The sequence below is a fragment of the Excalfactoria chinensis genome, chromosome 2 (genome assembly GCF_039878825.1).
Source record: "Excalfactoria chinensis isolate bCotChi1 chromosome 2, bCotChi1.hap2, whole genome shotgun sequence".
Taxonomy (NCBI): Eukaryota; Metazoa; Chordata; class Aves; order Galliformes; family Phasianidae; genus Excalfactoria; species Excalfactoria chinensis.
In genome coordinates this window covers 58,298,755-58,317,335 of record NC_092826.1, presented here as the reverse complement: position 1 = coordinate 58,317,335, position 18,581 = coordinate 58,298,755, and the positions used below count along the sequence as shown (strand labels likewise).

General features: G+C 38.4%; 1 protein-coding gene across 1 annotated transcript in view; it reads left to right on the top strand.

The window, feature by feature from the left end:
- Nucleotides 1-18,581, top strand: part of GABBR2 (gamma-aminobutyric acid type B receptor subunit 2) — a 448,010-nt gene that overhangs the window by 279,510 nt on the left and 149,919 nt on the right. The window contains exons 9-11 of the mRNA XM_072329174.1: nt 8,153-8,233; nt 11,742-11,892; nt 12,355-12,487. Coding sequence (XP_072185275.1) covers nt 8,153-8,233; nt 11,742-11,892; nt 12,355-12,487 — 365 coding nt within the window. The remainder of the gene's footprint in view (nt 1-8,152; nt 8,234-11,741; nt 11,893-12,354; nt 12,488-18,581) is intronic.

Sequence of the window (18,581 nt, the reverse complement as noted above, 5' to 3'; positions counted from 1 at the left end):
ATATCTCAACAAGCAGCCATTTGCATATGCAAGATACTATGCACATAGACTCTTTTGTGCTCTACATTTTTTTCCTGAAAAGCTTCCCCTGCTCTTTCTGAATCAAGTTACTAGAATAAACCAGCCTGACTGAATAAAAAATGCCTTATAGGGGAAAAAATAACACTGCAGTTGCCCTACAAATTACAAGACAGAAAATAGCATAGATTTCACAGCTTTGAAGATACGTATTCAACTCTGCCTCAACAATCTTATGTTTAATCTTAGGAGACGGTAGAGGGAATCCTGCCTTTGGGTTTGACCCCAAGTGGCAAACACATTCAAAGATCTTTATGTGCTGCAGTGTTTTCACAGGCCACCTGGTCTAAGGGCAAGTGGATAAGCAAGGACATACGGAGTCGTTCAGATCCTGCTACAGTAAGACACACACCAGCTGCTGCTCTCCTCCCATCTGAAGCATTTTAACTGTGCATCTCAAACCTCTATATAATGAAAAACTTTTAAGGATGAACTATGCAGGAAAGAAGTCACAGCAACTCCTTTTTTAAGCTCTCAGCTGGAGTAGACATGTTACAGCTGCACACATGGCCCACTGTGAGGTTGCTCAGCATGTGCTGAGCACAGTGGGGGAAGCGTTGCAGTGACAGATGGTGAGGGAATGCCCTGCTCATATAATCAGAGGTGTGCATCCAAATGCATGACTTGGGATAACAGAGGCTTTGTTTCCTCCCTGCTTGGTTACCAGAAAGTGGAAGTGTTTTTCTGCATAGAGGGAAAATGACCTTGTTCCAAGACACTCAGTGACTTGTCACATGTATGCAATATAAGGGTGATGTTATGCATATGTGTATGGTTATAATCTAAATAAGAAAGGACCTCAAACCCTTGAAAGGAGAACTATTCAGTAGATCTGAGCAGCCTCTAAAAACACAATGGCAGATATTTGACTGTGTTATTTAGGATAGCTTAATCTGTCCCCAGGCTGGGCCACTGTTGGTGGTTATACTGTGCATCACTGGAATGACAAGAAAAGCAGTTTTGAGGAAAGAAACCACCATCAAGGACTTTCTAAGAAACTGTTGTTGTTATTGTTATTATCATTATTATTAATTTATCTTCTCAACTGTAAAATAAGCATTACTTCATAGTGAATTGAAATTAGAATTACAGCTTGATAAGAAACGTTTTTAGATAAGTGTGAAAACAGCCTTCTTCTGGACTTCCAGGAGAAAAATCAAATGAAATGCTAGACTATCAAATATTCAGGAGGACAAAAAGGTCACACTGATCTTTTGTCTGAGTTAACCAGAGTTTCTGGGGCTGGGTGCACTTTGAGGTCCCTTCCAGCCCAAGCCATTCTGTGATCCAGTGATTCTTTCTTTTGCCAAACTCTCCTTACGGTGCGTGCCATACATACTGAGACTCTTTCCAGAGAACCAAAGAGAGAATAATTTCAATTATTCCTTTTGGATAAGATAACTGGAAATACTACTGGTCTGTCACCTTGAGTTTCTCTGGAAGTCTCACAGACTGTCAAAATTGATGCAGTGTTTTCCTATAGTTTACTGACTGTTATCTTGGAATCAGTGTATGTGGAATTATGCCTCACAGCATCCAATGCTTCAGTGCTCTGAAATCAAACTGAAGAGACAACAAAATGTAGCCACAGCCTCCCTCACCAGCACTTCCCGCCTCCCATGCAGCCCTGGCTCCAGTTTGTCCCTCTCCTGAAGAGACTCTGACAAGACAGGACTGCTGATGGTGACTGGGCTGCTGCCAGAGGGGACTTCTCTTCATATCAGCGGTGTCCAAATCCAAACCTGTCACTGCCTGGAGGGGCCCTCAAACTATGCAGCCCCCTGAGATGTCTTACAGGACACCAGCCCCAGCGTGTACATGTGAGCAGTTTGGTTTCACAGCACACGTGCTCTATAAAATGGGCTGCTGTGTGTGAGCAAAGGTGCATAAATACACAACAATTAATAAAGTGGTGTTACAATTTAATACTTAAGTAACTCTACCATTAGTTCAACTACAAGCCTGCAATTTTACACATTTCCCGCTGTAAATTTTTAAGCATGGACAAGCAAAGTGATTTGGGACTGTGCTAGGAGGAAACTGATTCCAGCTGATACATGAAATAAACATGTTGAGAGAGATCAACTTTTGTTTGTAGACCACAGTACTCTCAGGTAAATAGCAACATTAAAAAACACAGCTACGTTTCCTGTATTACTTCATAGATCGTTAATTTTAGCAAACAGAATGGTAAGTTCTGAAGTCTATGAGAAGTTAATCAAATCATTAAAGAGAATGTACAAGAGAGGAGAAAACATCCTGCCTGGACTGAGAAGTTGCAGCATTTAGAAGTACTAAAAGCAAAATTGTGATGTCAAGTACAGGCTCATTTCAAATTATCAGCAAATAACATCTTAGGAAACATCAGTTCCTTTTGAGAATAGCCACCGTAGGCTTTGTATACTTTGTTCACTACACCAATCATTATTGATTATCTGCCTTCCTTGTTGTGAATTTGTTCATAACTTCCCCAATGTCCTGAACAAAAAGTATTGTGATGGTGTTACCAAGTCATATTTTAACATATAATTATTTAAAATTCAAAGTCATTATTTTGTTATATAGCACTTTGATATGTAATATACAAATACCTAAGATAAATTTAAATCCACATGAACTACATTACTAATTTGCTAAGCAAAGCTAGAAGTCAGTTTAACAAGTAAAACGGGAGACAAATATAAAATATGAAAGATAAAAACAGAAGTTAGAAATAATGAGCAAATTTAATTTCAGTAAGCTATTTAGGATGCAGATGGATGAACTTTTTATGGAAAAATCTTTTTGAGCTATTAAACTGGATGAGATTTTTGATGAGTTCAGAGCACTTAATGTCATTTTATGAGCTTGCTTGCTTACATACTTTTAGTTTCCTGTTGGCTAAATACCATGCTAATGTAGTGAAATAAACCCACAGTTAAGACTTCTTAGCTTTTATCCTGACTTTATGGCTGACATACACAATTTGGCCTTTGGCTAGCTTAACCTTTCTGTCCATTTTACTTTATAGATGAATACAAGATAGTACTTGAGAAATGGCAAAGAAAAATAATTATTATACAGTATATGTACTGTCTTTCTAACAGCATTCCATGTGCTGTATGAACTGGAATCCAGGAATTCAGAAAATAAAAAGCACACAAAGAACATCAAATGAGGGAAATTTGGAAAAATCCCTTGTACAAGGATACAAACCAATAGAAATCTAGATTCTGTCAGGTATAAGTAATAGTTTTTTACTGCTTTGTTGAAGTTGAGAATATCTTAATATAAGTAAGTGGCCTCTAAACGAGGAATCTAAGTGACTTCCCACTTGGAAAGGTTTTCATATTTAATTTATAAAGTTTACTTTAAAAATTAATTTATAGTTGTTGGAAAGTGAATGCTAATCACTTATGCATTTGCATTTGCAGTTTCTGTGGACTTCTAACTTTATAAAATGCCACAGTGATGGAAGTACAAATAATGTCAATTTGATGGTAGACTTTGAGGTCCTTAATTACCTTTTAGAGTAACACCATTTGGAAGCCAGCAGTAATGCTAGTGCAGACCTATTAATCCATCTTTACTCTGCTGGACTAGACATACTTTTTACATTGACTTGACCAACTAGACATGAAAATTCATAAAATAATGCACATAGCAACGTACATCCTTCTGTGACCCTATAGGAAACTCCTTTATTTCAGAGTGCCCTTCTTATTGTAGGCATAACTTATAGCGGTGATTTTATAGATTTGAAATTTTTGGTATAGATTTAACTACATCACAAGAGTTACTTGTACCATTTCACTCAAAGCACCATACTGAAAAGTGTATGGATACACACAGTCTTTGCATTGTTAGGAGCTAGCCAGAGTTGTCTACATGGAGGAAAATAAAGTAAGCGTATGTCCAACTTCTTTTTCATTGCAAGAAATGAAGAAAGACTCCTCATGTTTTCTCTCTCTCCTTAAATACCTCTCAATAAAAGCTATTTTCATCAGATTTCAGTAAATGCATAAGAAAATGTAACAGAAATTGAAATTATGATATATAGAAGAAAGAACTGCAACTATACATAGGCACATCTAGAAATTCTCCATGTAAGTGGTTATCAGTCATATTGGCAATCGCAATACTCTTGTGCATTTTGATAAGTTTATTCACTTGAAGTCCATTGCAGGAATATTTATGCTTTCATTTGACAAGAACATTTAATGATCTGTTATGTAATTAAATATCAGTTGTATTACCTTTATGAAATGAGGCCAAGTTAATTAAGTGGTAGTGGGTCAATGTTTCCACAGTTGCCTAAAGTGGGCTATAAAATTCCATAATAATACATGTCAAAGAAAGAATTCTAATTGACTTTTAAGAGTAGTTCAATTCTTAGTTGGCAGAAGGCTTTCATGTTGGTAATAAATGTAATCTATTCTGTAACAATTATTTAACGGCAAGGATTAGTCACTAATAATTCTTTTAGACATAGCTTTCAGTTACATATTTCTGGGCCAGTTTTCTTTCAGTTGGTTATTTGCTAATGTTTTCTTCTGTTCTTGTGTGAAAGAACAGCTGCAGATTCAAATTCTAAAATGAATTTATCATTGTAGTATTGACAAACGTCTCACAAAACACATATATTCTTCTTCATTTTTTGTTCCCCATTTTATTTTGAGCAGGAGGGATTCAATGTAATCTCTTTATTTTGTGTATGGGAAAAAACAAAACAAAACAAACAAACAAACAACAACAACAAAACAACTTTAAAATAATGTAAATACTAAAGAATAAGTACATGTTGTATTCTGGATATTGTGTAAAAGCACTTAGTTGGTGTATTTATTTGAAGAAGTTCCACTTCTCCCTGTCTTGTTGAGCACACAAATTTTGACCAATAAGAGCTTAATTATAAAATCAGTATACTGATTTGAATAATTCAGAATTTCAAAAGGGAACTTGAGGGAATGGCATAGAGAGAAGTGGAGTCTGCAGTCCCATCCTTACCTATGTTGGCCATTGCAAAAGAGTAGTGAGCCATACTGTTGACTCCTTTCTTCCTTTAATTAAGATTTGAAAGTGACTTTCTTACTGGTCAGTTTTTGGTGCTTGGGGACTGAAAACCCAACAGCTGTAGTTGTGATTTCTACATCATCACTCCTGTAAACATATCACAATATGACTGCTTTATCTTTCCTGCCAAGGAAAAGAGGGGTTTATTTTCCTCATAGACTATTTCCCACTGAACGCAAGTACTTTAAGATATCAAGTACCTTCATGGCATTTCTTGACTTCATATGCTATACAAACTGTCCTTTTCCCTTGTTACATCATGGTTAATGTGTTTCCTCAGTACTAAGTACTTACAGTATTTTTTACACTCTTGGTTATCTAAATCTCAAAGACTCTTCATCTCCAGCTTTATCCACCGTGGAAATTCACTTCTCCAAATATCTCTAGTGATTTCCATTCCTATGAGATCTAGCTTCTGCAACCTCATCTAACAAGTTTCAGCCTACTTCAAGTTGTTATACTAGATTACACTTACCATCATGGGCCTATCCTCAGTGTTGCTTTTACCTGTGAAGGAAGCTGTATAAGAATTTATAAACATTGAAAGCAGTGGTGTTGTATGTAATATGAAGTCATCACAGAATATTCTCTCTTCCAGTTCCTTCCTCAGTGAGTGCATATTTAGGCTGTCGTTTGTGTATTTTTTCCTACCTACTATGTGCGTCTTTCATGTATACAAATCCCAGTAACTGCCTCATATAAAAATGGATGTGGAGCAATTACTCTTCTCTCCTCCCTGTTCATCAGAATTTTCCAACTTTTAGTCTGTTGCTGTAAGGTTGTGGCTAGATTGGCACTAAGGTGCATGTCCTCTTCATCTCATATTAGTAGATGCTGTGGACTATCATCTGGCATCAAACATGAAAATTGATGTAGGTACACAGTCTGAGGTTTGTCTCTCTCTAATTCCTAACTTTTGTTTGGGGTTTTTTGAAGTCTGAGATACATAGATTGTAACTGTAATGCTACTAATAAAGCCAGTAGTGAATTTGTTCAGGTTTTAGCTGTAACCATTTTTATATTCAGATGACAACTGTGCAGGTTATATTCTTTGAGACTATTGAAGATTTATAAATGTCTAACTCTCAACAGATTTTCAGGCAGTGTCAGGAACTATCAACTGTTTTTTACTCTCTGCATAATTCTGCATGCAAAAGAAGTTGTTTTTATGGGTGAGCCGTTGGAAACTGCTGCTGATAACCAGAAGATTGCACTTGAGTGTCAGACTAGTCTTAGGACCCGTCTAAAAATGTCCAGTGCTCGTGCGAAAGGTGTATCAGTTTCCAGAACTGCAACCTCTAGCTTTTATGGAAGTATAGCAAATGCCTGTGTTTCTCTGCTGGATTTGCAACCCAGTGTCCAATTGTGTATAAACAATTTTAACAATACGTAGTACAGTTTGTGTAAGGGAAACTTTTGCTTCCTGTGAGCTTTCAGATTAACATTAATCAGCCAGCAAATTTTGCTGAAATGGAGCTAGCTGCTCCATTCAGCAGAGCTGAAGAGCACACAATTGCTTTGAGCGAGAATGGAGGAAAGGTTAATACAGAGCTGTTGGGTAAAATACAGTCTTTTCAAATTGGGCATCCAGTTCAAGATCATCAGCTCCCCAAATCAGTGTCACAAATAGGGTCATGGGCTCAGAATTTACATGCAAATAGGATTGTGCATAACCAGAAATAGAGGCCCAAAAGGAATTTTTTGGCTCTACAGAGCCAGCCCAAAGAACGCTGTAACCAATGTGCCTGTTTCATTGTGTTTTTTGTTGTTGTTTTTTTTTTGTTTTGTTTTGTTTGTGTTTGTTTTGGTTTTTTTTTGTCTCACATCAAAAATTAAATGTTCTTTTCTGTAAAAATGACAATTTAATAAGTTTCTGCTCTTCTCTATAATACTAAAAGAATCTGACAGAAATAGCAGAAATTAATTGGCGCCAGATGTCATCAAAAGACTGGGACTAATGTTTGCCTAAGTTCCAGCAACAGTAGCCAAGGCAGTATCTGAACATACCAAGCTGCTGTATCTATGTTAGGTTCTAGAAAATAAAGTATATGATAATTAATCATAAAATGCAAATGAAAGTAAAGTAAATATTTTAGCTCAGGTGCAATTTGAGTTTGATTTAATAAAGCAGTATGTTTTGCAGTCATTGTACTGATGAGTCGCAAATTCCAAGTCAGAGATTAGATTCTCAGTTATCTATTAACTAGCCAGTCTACTCCATACAGGCTGGAGCCTTCCACTGTAATTCACTTGTGAACTGCTTCACTAAAGCAAGATAAGCTAGCTGTTTAAATGAGAGCGGAACGTGATTTAACTATATGTGATCTCTCAACTAAGTGTCCTACTGTGTGCCAGTAAGTAAGCATGTGATCTTAAAGCTGGAGATGTCTGTGCCCAGTAACAACAATTTCCTGATTATGTAAATGAGTTCTTAAAAATCTCTTGCATTTCTGAAAGAGAGAAAGAGAGAAAGAGAGAAAAAGGAAAGAAAGGAAGGAGAGGAAGGAGAGGAAGGAGAGGAAGGAGAGGAAGGAGAGGAAGGAGAGGGAGGAGAGGGAGGAGAGGGAGGAAAGGGAGGAAAGGGAGGAAAGGGAGGAAGGAAGGAAGGAAGGAAGGAAGGAAGGAAGGAAGGAAGGAAGGAAGGAAGGAAGGAAGGAAGGAAGGAAGGAAGGAAGGAAGGAAGGAAGGAAGGAAGGAAGGAAGGAAGGAAGGAAGGAAGGAAGGAAGGAAGGAAGGAAGGAAGGAAGGAAGGAAGGAAGGAAGGAAGGAAGGAAGGAAGGAAGGAAGGAAGGAAGGAAGGAAGGAAGGAAGGAAGGAAGGAAGGAAGGAAGAAGATGAAAAGAAAAATCAGAAATATTTGTTTTAATGATGTTAGCTGACTGGCATTCTGCTTTAATAATTCATGCACGTCAAGTATATTTCTCTTCATTTTGACACATTGTCAAAAAGAAGGCAAAATCAGTGAAATAATTGAGAACATGGGAACTGCCATAAACAGTTGCTCTTGTTTGTTTCTCTGCAGAAAGAAAAGAAGTGAAGGTGGGAGAGTATAATGCTGTAGCTGACACGCTGGAAATAATCAACAACAGCATCAGGTTCCAAGGTAAGATGGGGAACTGGGAAGTGGTACAGGGGTGACATGGACTTAGTTTGCTGTCTAGAGATTTGTTGTAGCTATTTGATACTAAAAATCCTATGAAACTGTACAGAGAGAAAAGGAGGTAAGCTGTTCTTAAAGGTAGAAGAAACCTGACAAAAACAAACAAACAAACAAACAAATAAAAAGCTAGTTTTTCTCTATTGATAATTTCCATTCAAATAATGGGAAACTGATGTGTACATGCCCTTTATTATTTCAACATGGTACGGATATGGCATCTATTTTATCTCTATCATTCAATAATGTTTTATTTTTTTCCTCATTTCCCCCTCCCCTGTTCCTCTCCCCTGAAAGCTGCTCATGTGCTTTACTTGCAAATGAGAAGGAAATCAATGTTTTTCTTTGGGAGGTGTCTGCCAGACAGTTAGAATATATAGTTTCAAAATACTACTGCTAGCTTAATTTAAGTTGGCATTTAAGAAACAGTGCTAAAGAGAGTGTTCAGCCCAGTAGTACTCCTGAGGTCCTTAACAAGAATGTGGCTTGTGTTGCCAAATCTTATAGCCACCTTTCCACCCCCCACTCGCCCAGTCTACTTCTGTTAACATGTGAACTTCCTCTGTGCAGAAGATGACTGTCATTAGCAGTAGCTGACTTTCAATCAGACATATATCTTAGAATCACAAAATCATAGAGTATCATGATTTGGATAGAACCTACAAGGATCACAGAATCAAGAAGGCTTGGGATTGGAAGGGACCTTAAAGGTCTCCTAATTCCAACACCCCTGCTGTGGGCAGGACTGACATCTACCAGATCAGGCTTCCCAGGGCCCCATTCTTCAGCCTCTCTAGGGATGGGAAATTCATTGTTTCTCTGGGTAGCCTGTTCCAGAACCTCACCACACTTTGAGTGAAAAAAACTGCTTTTGAATATCTAATCTAAATTTATTCCCTATTAGTTTTAAATCATTCCCCTTGTCCTGTCTCCCTCCCAATTATAAGCTCCCTTTAAGTTCTAAAGGCCACAATGAGGTCTTCTTGGGGTCTTCTCCTCTCTTCTTCTGAAGAAGCCCAGCTTTGTCAGCCTTCCTTTGTAAGAGGGGTGTGCCAGCCCTCTGATCATCTTCATGATCCTCCACAGGACCCACTCCAATGGCTCCACATCTTTCTTGTGTGGAGGACTCCAGGTGGAGATGTATGAAGGCAGAAAAGAAGACAAATCACCTCCCTTGCCCTGCTGGTCACAACTCTTTTGATGCAGTCCAGAATACTGTTGTCCTTACAGGCTGCAAGAGCACACTGCTGGCTCATATCCAGCTTTTCATTCACCAGAACCTACAAGTCCTTCACAGGGCTGCTTTCAATGAGTTATTCTCCCATTCTTTACACAAATCTGGAATTGCCCCAACCCAAGTGCAACACCTTGCAGTTTGCATCCTTGAACTTCGTTAGGTTCATGTGGGCCCGCTTCTCAAGCCTGTCCAGGTACTTGTGGATGTCATCCCTTTCTTTTGTCCTGTCAGCTGTACCACTCAGCTTAGTGCTGTCTGCAAATGTGCTGAGAGTGCACTCAGTATCACTGTCTATGTCATTGATAAAGACGTTAAAGAGCACCAGTCCCAAGACAGACTTCTGGGGAGCATCACTCATCAGCAGCCACTACCTGACAGAACTGTTCCTCCACTGCGTGTGAGGAGCTGCAGCAGCCATGAGGCCTCCCTTCATCCTCCTCTGCACTGGGCTGAACCAACCCAGGGGGGTCAGCTGCTTCTCATATGTTTCTCTGCAAGCCCATCATCTTTATTGACCTCTTTTGACATTCTCTAATAGTTTTATGTTTTCCTTGTATTGTGGCACCCAAATCTGCACCTTGTGCACAAGGTAAGGCTGCACAGTGCAGAGCAGAGCTGGAAGCCCGTCTCTCACGCAGCTGGCAGTGCTGATACACTGTTGACTCAGGATCACAGAATCACAGAATTGTAGGGGTTGGAAGGGACCTCTAGAGATCATCAAGTCCAACCCCCCTGCCAAAGCAGGCTCCCTACACCACGTCGCACAGGTAGGTGTCCAGGCAAGACTCCACCACCTCCCTGGGCAGCCTGTTCCAGTGCTCAGTGACCCTCACTGTAAAGAAGTTCTTGCTCACATTCATGCGGAACTTCCTATGCTGAAGTTTCAGCCCATATCCCCTAGTCCTGTCCCCACGCACTACTGAAAAGAGACCAGCCTCGCCACTACGGCTCCCGCACTTCAGGTATTTATAAACCTGGATCAAGTCTCCTCTCAGCCTTCTTTTCTCAAGGCTAAACAGACCCAGTTCCCTAAGTCTCTCCTCATAGGGGAGATGTTCCAGGCCCTTCACCATCTTTGTGGCCCTCCACTGGACTCTTTCCAAGAGATCCCTGTCTTTTTTGTACTGGAGAGCCTAGAACTGGACACAATATTCCAGATAAGGCCTCACCAGGGCAGAGTAGAGGGGGAGGATCACCTCCCTCGACCTGCTGGCCACGCTCTTTTTAATGCACCCCAGTATGCCATTGGCCTTTTTGGCTACAAGGGCACATTGCTGGCTCATGGCCAACCTGTCATCCACCAGGACGCCCAGGACAACTTGCCATCAATCAGAAGCCCCCTTTTCACAGGGCTGCTTTCCAACCTCTCATCACCCATTCCATATGTATTTCTAGGACCATCCCTATTTTGAAGGTGACCATTCTCATCAAGTAATGGATGAGTATTGTCTCTGGTTCTCCTTTTACTGTTAACATATGTAAAAATGCCCTTTTTGTTGTCTCACAAATACTGGCCAGGTTCAACTATAACTAAGCTTTGGCAACATGAGTGTTCTCCCTGAAGTGGCAAACAGCATCTCTGTAGTCTTCCCATGTCACCCAATATCACTTCTAGTTTTCCACATAGTTCTAGAAAATCCCTGCTCAGCTAAGTTGACCTCACCCTGCCTGCTTGACTTCTGACATTTAGAAATTGCCTTTTCCTGTGCCTCAGCTTCCCACAGCCCTGTATTTGCTTTAGCCTTCTCTGCACTGGTTGCAGGTATAGTGTGTTTCTGGATAGGTCATCTGAATTTGCCCCATTGGTAGTGAAAATATGCTGAGAAACAACGTACTCTGTTTTCCACTCATGTTTCTGTCACTTGTTTCAGAAAAGCATAATCTCCTAGCAAACTTTATGGTTAGTTCAGGGTTATTTACATTTTAAAATGAAAATAGGCATATGTTTTACAAGGTTCTGCATTAGGGTTTTGTTGTGATTTTTTTATTTTTTTTTTTCCCCAAAGACCATGTTCACCTGCTCCAGAAATACCAGTCTTCATGTCAATCAATGTGACTAAGATGCCTATCAAAGTCAGTATTTTCATCAGCTGTGAATGTGGTTTACATTTGTTAAATATGCTATATCTAAGTAATGTATTGAGGAGAGGCATAATTTATTTCAGAAATTCTGCATTTGATTGAACTCTAGCCTTTTTTTCTTTCTTGTAATTCTAGGGCTTGAACCTCCAAAGGACAAAACAATTATACAAGAGGAGCTACGCAAGATCTCTCTACCACTCTACAGCATCCTTTCAGCCCTCACGATTCTAGGAATGATAATGGCCAGTGCTTTCTTGTTCTTTAACATCAAAAACAGGAATCAGAAGTAAGGCATTCATGTTACTTCTGTCTCATTCTGTAATTAAATGCCAAGTTTGTGGAGTTTGCCATTTGTATTTACGTAAGGAAAAAATTAAACTGCAGAAGAATTATAATTTAGAATTATTTAGTTAGAATTACTATTATATACACACACATTGAAACAAATGTCTGTTAGGACAACGTTTTTATATGGTTCATAAAGTGTGATTTTTTTTTTTTTAATTTATGTTTGGCTATGTGCTGTTAACATTACTCTAGCTGATTAACTCATTGGTAAAAAAGGATACCATTTCTACTGAATATTCAAAAACCTGAAACAATGGTAGAGTTTATAAAAAAAACAAATGTGCATGCTTATAGACTTTATGGAGTTCTACAGGAGGGTAGATAAGAAGGTTATGAAGAATTCTTCTTTACTGCTCTAAAAGAATCTCCTCTTTAATGCACTATCACCTTTTGTCCATAGATTAATAAAGATGTCCAGTCCGTACATGAACAACCTTATTATCCTTGGAGGAATGCTTTCTTATGCATCTATTTTTCTTTTTGGTCTTGATGGATCCTTTGTCTCTGAAAAGACATTTGAAACACTTTGCACAGTAAGTAATTCCTTGTATCTGAGTTTAAGATTGTTTTGCAGAAAGCTCTGCAACATGTATGAGTGGAAGAACTCAGTATATGGATGCCTTATTCCTTTTAATAACTGATTCTCTTAGTCCTTCCCAGTTTTTTTTTCTGGAGCCAAATTCTGACACAAGTATAAAGCAATATTATTATTAGTGAAATTTTCAGATGCATTAGGAACTTACCTCAGACTGAAAATCTCAATGTATCTTCCTGTTTTGAAATTATATGTGTAGTTTTTGCATTCAGTGCTGTGACTATGAAATTAGAACTAGTAAAATCTTCAAGGCTACTATGTTTCCTTTATAGATTCCATATTATTTCATACTTTGTGATAGCTGCTTGTGCAAACCTTTCTACTCAGTCTTTTTTCTGAATTTTCAAAGGCTTCTACTGGTATTTCCAGGCTAGACTTGAAGTTCACACAAGACAAGCAGTTCTGCAACTAGATCACAAATTCTCTATATAGCAAATAGAAAGAGGTTTCTCAAGGTCTTCAAAAGGAAAATCCTGTTCTGCTCTCCAGGCTTAGTATCTATAGGGACCAATACAAAGTGGAAGATATGAGCACTCATTTGTTATCTAGTGCTTACCTTTAGAAGACCTTGGGTAGGCAAGCATTTTATTTTATTTATTTATTTTTAGCCATCTTCTAATGATGAGAAGCGCTCATTTAGAAACCAGTTGTTGATATAATCTCCCATTCTTTTCTCATCCTCTGAAAAAAGAACCCCAGCTCACTACAAACGTCTCTTCAGGAAGTCATAGGGAGCAATAAGGTCTCCCCTGAGCTTCCTCTTCTCCAGACTGAACAATCCTAGGTCCCTCAGCCACTACTCATAAGCCCGGTGCTCCAGACCCCTTACCAGCTTTGTTGCCCTTCTTTGAACACGTTCCAGGGCCTCAATGTCTTTCTTGCAGTGAGGGGCCCAAAACTGGACACACGAGGTGTGGCCGCATCAGAGCTGAGTACACGGAGACAATCACTTCCCTTTTCCTGCTGGCAACACTGTTTCTGATGCAAGCCAGGATGCCATTGGCCTTCTTGGCCACCTGGGCGCACTGCTGGCTCATGTTCAGCGAAGCATCAATCAATACCCCCAGGTCCAGTCTTCCAGCCACTCTGCCCCAAGCCTGTAGCACTCCCTGGGGTTGTTGTGGCCAATGTGCAGGATGCGGCATTTGGTCTCATTGAACCTCATCCCATTGGCTTTAGCCCAGATCTCCAGCCTTTCCAGATCCCTCTGTAGGGCCTCACTACCCCCAGGCAGATCCACACTTCCAGCCTACTTAGTTTTATCTGCAAACTTACTGAGGGTGCACTCAATGCCCTCATCCAGGTCATCAATAAAGATATTGAAGAGGACAGGCCCCATCACTGACCCCTGGGGAACATCACTCATGACAGTCTTTCCATGGCCACCATTCAACATGACAAAACACTTTCCCAGTATCTAGAAAACACTGAATTAATGCTGGTGCATTCATAAATACGATAGACAGACTCACTTTTCTGTTCAGTAACTCTTCTGTCTCTCCTGTCTCCCAAAAAACTCCCACTGAGTGCTGAGTACAGAGTGTTCATTTGGCAACATGTAACGAACATCCATCTCTCCATATGGGCAACAAGCTTACTGGTTTCATAAGGAGTACTTTGAGGTACTTGTTCTTATAGGATTAGACCAGTACAGATCTCTCTTGATCATTCATTTCCCTGGCAATGCATGATTTTTAATACATATTTTAACCATACTTCCCACTTTATGAAAGACTGTTATTTAGTCTTTAAAAGAACTAGCTAGAATGGAAAATGATCATAAAAAGCCATTGAGACAAAAATATGTGGGTACAAATGTAACGACTTAGGTGCAAAGAGGAACCACACTGAAAGAAGCAGATTTTTATTTCTTCTGTAGGAAAATTAAAATTTTGATTCAGCCACTGTAAGCACATGCAAAACTAAAACATTGTCATTAATGCTAATCTCTCTAAGAAAATTAATCACCTTCTTTGTCTTCCATATTTCATAAATCATAAAATGATTAGATCTCAACAGAGTAGCTGTATATACATGATTAAAGTTTTTATATGGTTAGGTATGGTAAACACAGTGACTATGATCCTTCTGTCTTAGTGTCATTTTTGATAACTTTCTGATAACACTTATAGAAGGTCCTAAAATATGCCTGAATCTATGTTTTATACTATAGTATTCCAAGGACACTGAAACACGATATAAAATTACACCAGTAACACTTGAAAATTTGAAAGCATTTATTTGGTAAATTGTACTACCTTTCCTTTGAAGGAGGAGTTCTAGAAATGAATCTGCTGAAATACATAACCAAACATTAAATGTTTTGAGAGTCAGCAAAGCACTTTAATCATACGGTTAAATAATTTGATGAATAGGGCTGTTATATGCCTTTTAATTCTGTATTGTTGACTATGTGCTTGTGTAGGTAATATCTTTCAAAATAACATATTTTTATTTTGATACTATATCTTCCATTTTCTATGGAAAACTAATCAAGTATATCAAAACGCATAGTAATTTGTGTACTTATGATAGGAATTCATGATACCAAACATAGTATTGTTTAGTTCTGTATCTGAATTGCAGATTAGATGTCAAATTTAAGATTTCAATTGCATAGAATTGAAACTATCCAGAATAGAAAGTTTTGAGAAAGTGGTCAGTGCAGTATGTGACAGTTACATCATGCAGTACTCAATAGAAATATAACCGAAGAAAAGCAATATATTATTTAATTAAATTTGTACATATCTGAACTATAAATTGCTTCAGACATGAGGTAGGGAGAGAGAATGAGGATGATATGTCTTTGTTTTTAATCTCAGAATTACTGTGGTGTCATAAAAAAAGAGTAGTTTGAAGTAAGGGCGTGAAACAAGAGTGATGCCAACTGGAAAAAAATGCAAGCAAGTGGAAAATAATTGAAAGCATTAATTATATGGAAGAGAGAGATTCAAAATTAACAATGCCAGTGACATATCCTATGAATAGTGTTTAAACTGACATATGAAATAGGGATACTTAAAATAGAGTGTTAAACATGATCATAATGTTTAGACTTCTGTAGTACATTCTACTGAGGATTTCATGTTTTCATTTAAGTCTAGTATTGTCTTTGCAAGATCAATCTAATGGAGGATGAAGGACTACTAAGAGGTGGTGGGCAAAATTTGAACAGGCTTTCTCTCTGTACATCAAGACACATTTCTGTACTGTGCAAATGACAGAGTACTGACACAGATTGACCAGTGAAGTGGTGGAGATCTTCAAAAGACGATGGACATTCTGTTCTGGGTCTGAGCAGGGAACTGGACCAGATAGAGCCAGAGGTCCCTACCAACCCCTCTCATTCTGTTATTCTGTGACACTCCGGAAAAGTGTAGTCTCTTCTTTGTTATACATCTACTTCAAATAAATAAAGTAGTTGTTAATACATATCATTTTTTATAAAACTGATTAAAATGGGTCTGAAGTTTTCTTGAGCACTTCAGGTTGCTGTAAAATGCTCATAGCCACTATACAGAAAGATATTTTATGCTGGATAGCAGTGGACTGAATATCTCTGCTTCTTCTCAGTCTTGGAGGTCCCAAGGTATGGCAGCACTTTTTCCAAGAGAGTGTGCTGCATGAGTGACTGGAACATGTCAGTATAGGATTCATACCATTCCAGGAGATATCTGTTCTGGAGACACTGGCTGTCTTTCAATCTCCTGAGCACTTCAGAGTTCTGCAGGCATGTTCCATAAAGGTAAAGGGATCTTGCAGATTTTACTGTTACTAAATTAAGTGTGCATTTTCATTCAGGCATCTTGAGAATAGGCACATTCATAAAGACAATAGAAGTTAGAGACCTTCACATCTCAGAGGTGTACTTTACATTTTGATCATTCACCTTCAAATGTTTCTATATCTTCAGAAGCACATAGGGTTTGTCTGCTAACATTGTTCTTAACTGTGGGTAATGAACACTTAAAATCTAACTCCACTGTTTTGCAATGTGAAAGACAAATTTTTGTCCTTTTTCACTAGTTTTCCATAGCCACATCAACATCTCACTGAGAGAACAGCTATACAAGATGGAATTCCATGATCCACATTGCACTTTTTCTTGGGAAATCCTGAACATTTGCAAGGTCAGGATTTCAGGGTAGTATTAGGGGGGCAAAACATCTTGAAAACCTGCACATCAAGTAGAGATTCAGGGATTGCAATGAGGTTCAGGGGGGAAAATTCGAGTGCAAGAAGTTGTAGAATGAGCTCATAGGGAAAAGAGGAAGCTGCAGTGTGAGGGGAATGCTGGACTATTTGCTAGAACTCTGAAAGTCATGCATTTGGCTGAGAGAAGCTCTGGGAGCAGGAACTTTATAATAAACAGGTAGAGGGAAAGAACATCATATCAACTTTTTTCTCTTTGTTTCTTCTTTATGTATCCTTGTCACTTTGAGGTCTCTTTGCTTACCCATTTTCTGTGGGAACTGACTAGAAGGAAAATATTTTGGCTGGAGCACTTCAAAATTGGGGCTGTCTTGGTGTACTATGGGCAAGATCTGTCTGGACTTGACCCTGGGCAACCAACTGACATGTACTCCTGTATTCAGTTAGCAAGTGTTGACAGAATCATAGAATCATAGAATGGTTTGGATTGTACTCTTTATTCTTACCCCATGTACTCTTCAGACCCAAGTTCTTGGGTTCCCCCACCCCTCCTTTTGGATTTAATACTTGCCTAATTATTTTCCTCAAATTGTTTAAGCTTGGCTAGAAATTATATTAAAACAAACAAACAAACAAACAACCCAACACAATAGACACTCAATTCATGCTGTACTGAAGAGGGATTTGGACACCTAATCCTTTTCTTTGTCTTTGGAAATCAGAGGCTTTTATTTATTTATTTATTTATTTATTTACTTTAGTCTGGCCTTTTTCATTTTGCATGTATTCTTTAGTTTATTTTCTTTTTAATTGTGTAGATTAATTTTAATCTCCCTTTTCTGTATAATCCATTCCATAATTGCCCTAACTGTGGTTCAATCTGCAACTGATCTCACTCCTATTAAATTCAAAGGCAGTTCTATTACTGAGTTTAACACTAGCCTGATCAGCTTCTATTTTAGTAAATGACATTTTCTTGGGGCAATGTAGAGGGAAAAGTTACAAAGCTGAATAAATCCTTGAAATGAAATTATTTCATATTCTGAAGCAAATACACAACAACCTTGCCAGCAATTTATTAAGGGAATATTTTTAGAACATTTTGCCTCTCTTTCAGTAGGACAATAGTGGATTTTAAAGACTTGTCATAGAATCATAGGCAATTATGATATCTTTTACACTACCCTTGGATAATTCTCAAAAATGGTCTGAAATATATTAAGAAATCACTACAGGAGATCTCACAGCATGTGAAGAGCCACTACACTTAATTTATGTGGAAACAGCAGGATTCAATTCTCTAATGTTATTGTCACTTACTTGTAAAATTGTGCCGGTACCACACAAATTCTAAAGAATGAGTTAAAAGACCAAACACATCATAAAATGTTTGAGATTAAATGAGAGAAGTATAAAAATCAACTCAATGAACCCATTCTTTGGGGCCTGCCTTTACTCATACTGTGAATTTTGCCTTTGCTAATAGAAGCAGGATCAAGCCCCAGGGAAAACTTGTTGAGATGTCACACTTTTGTTCATCATAATTATCCTTTATGTCTCCACTCTGCCAGCAATAGAAGATGCTTAATTTTAAGCCCATGAATAGTCCACAGAAATCAACAGAATTGCCTACTTAAAGATAATTGTGCTCTCTGAGGCTAAACCCACAGTGTGGCTTATTCTCATGTTTGTCACTTTTAAGTTCCTAAATCTAATACCAAGATGCTACCAGTCTGCTCAGCTGCAGCTGAGCAGTATTGAGATGGACCCTGTTGTTACTGCAATTTCCAGCCCAATGCATGTGCAAAACTGGCTAATAATTGCCAAAATCAATCAGATTGAAACTAGAGAGTGTTGGGAATGTCAAATATTATGAA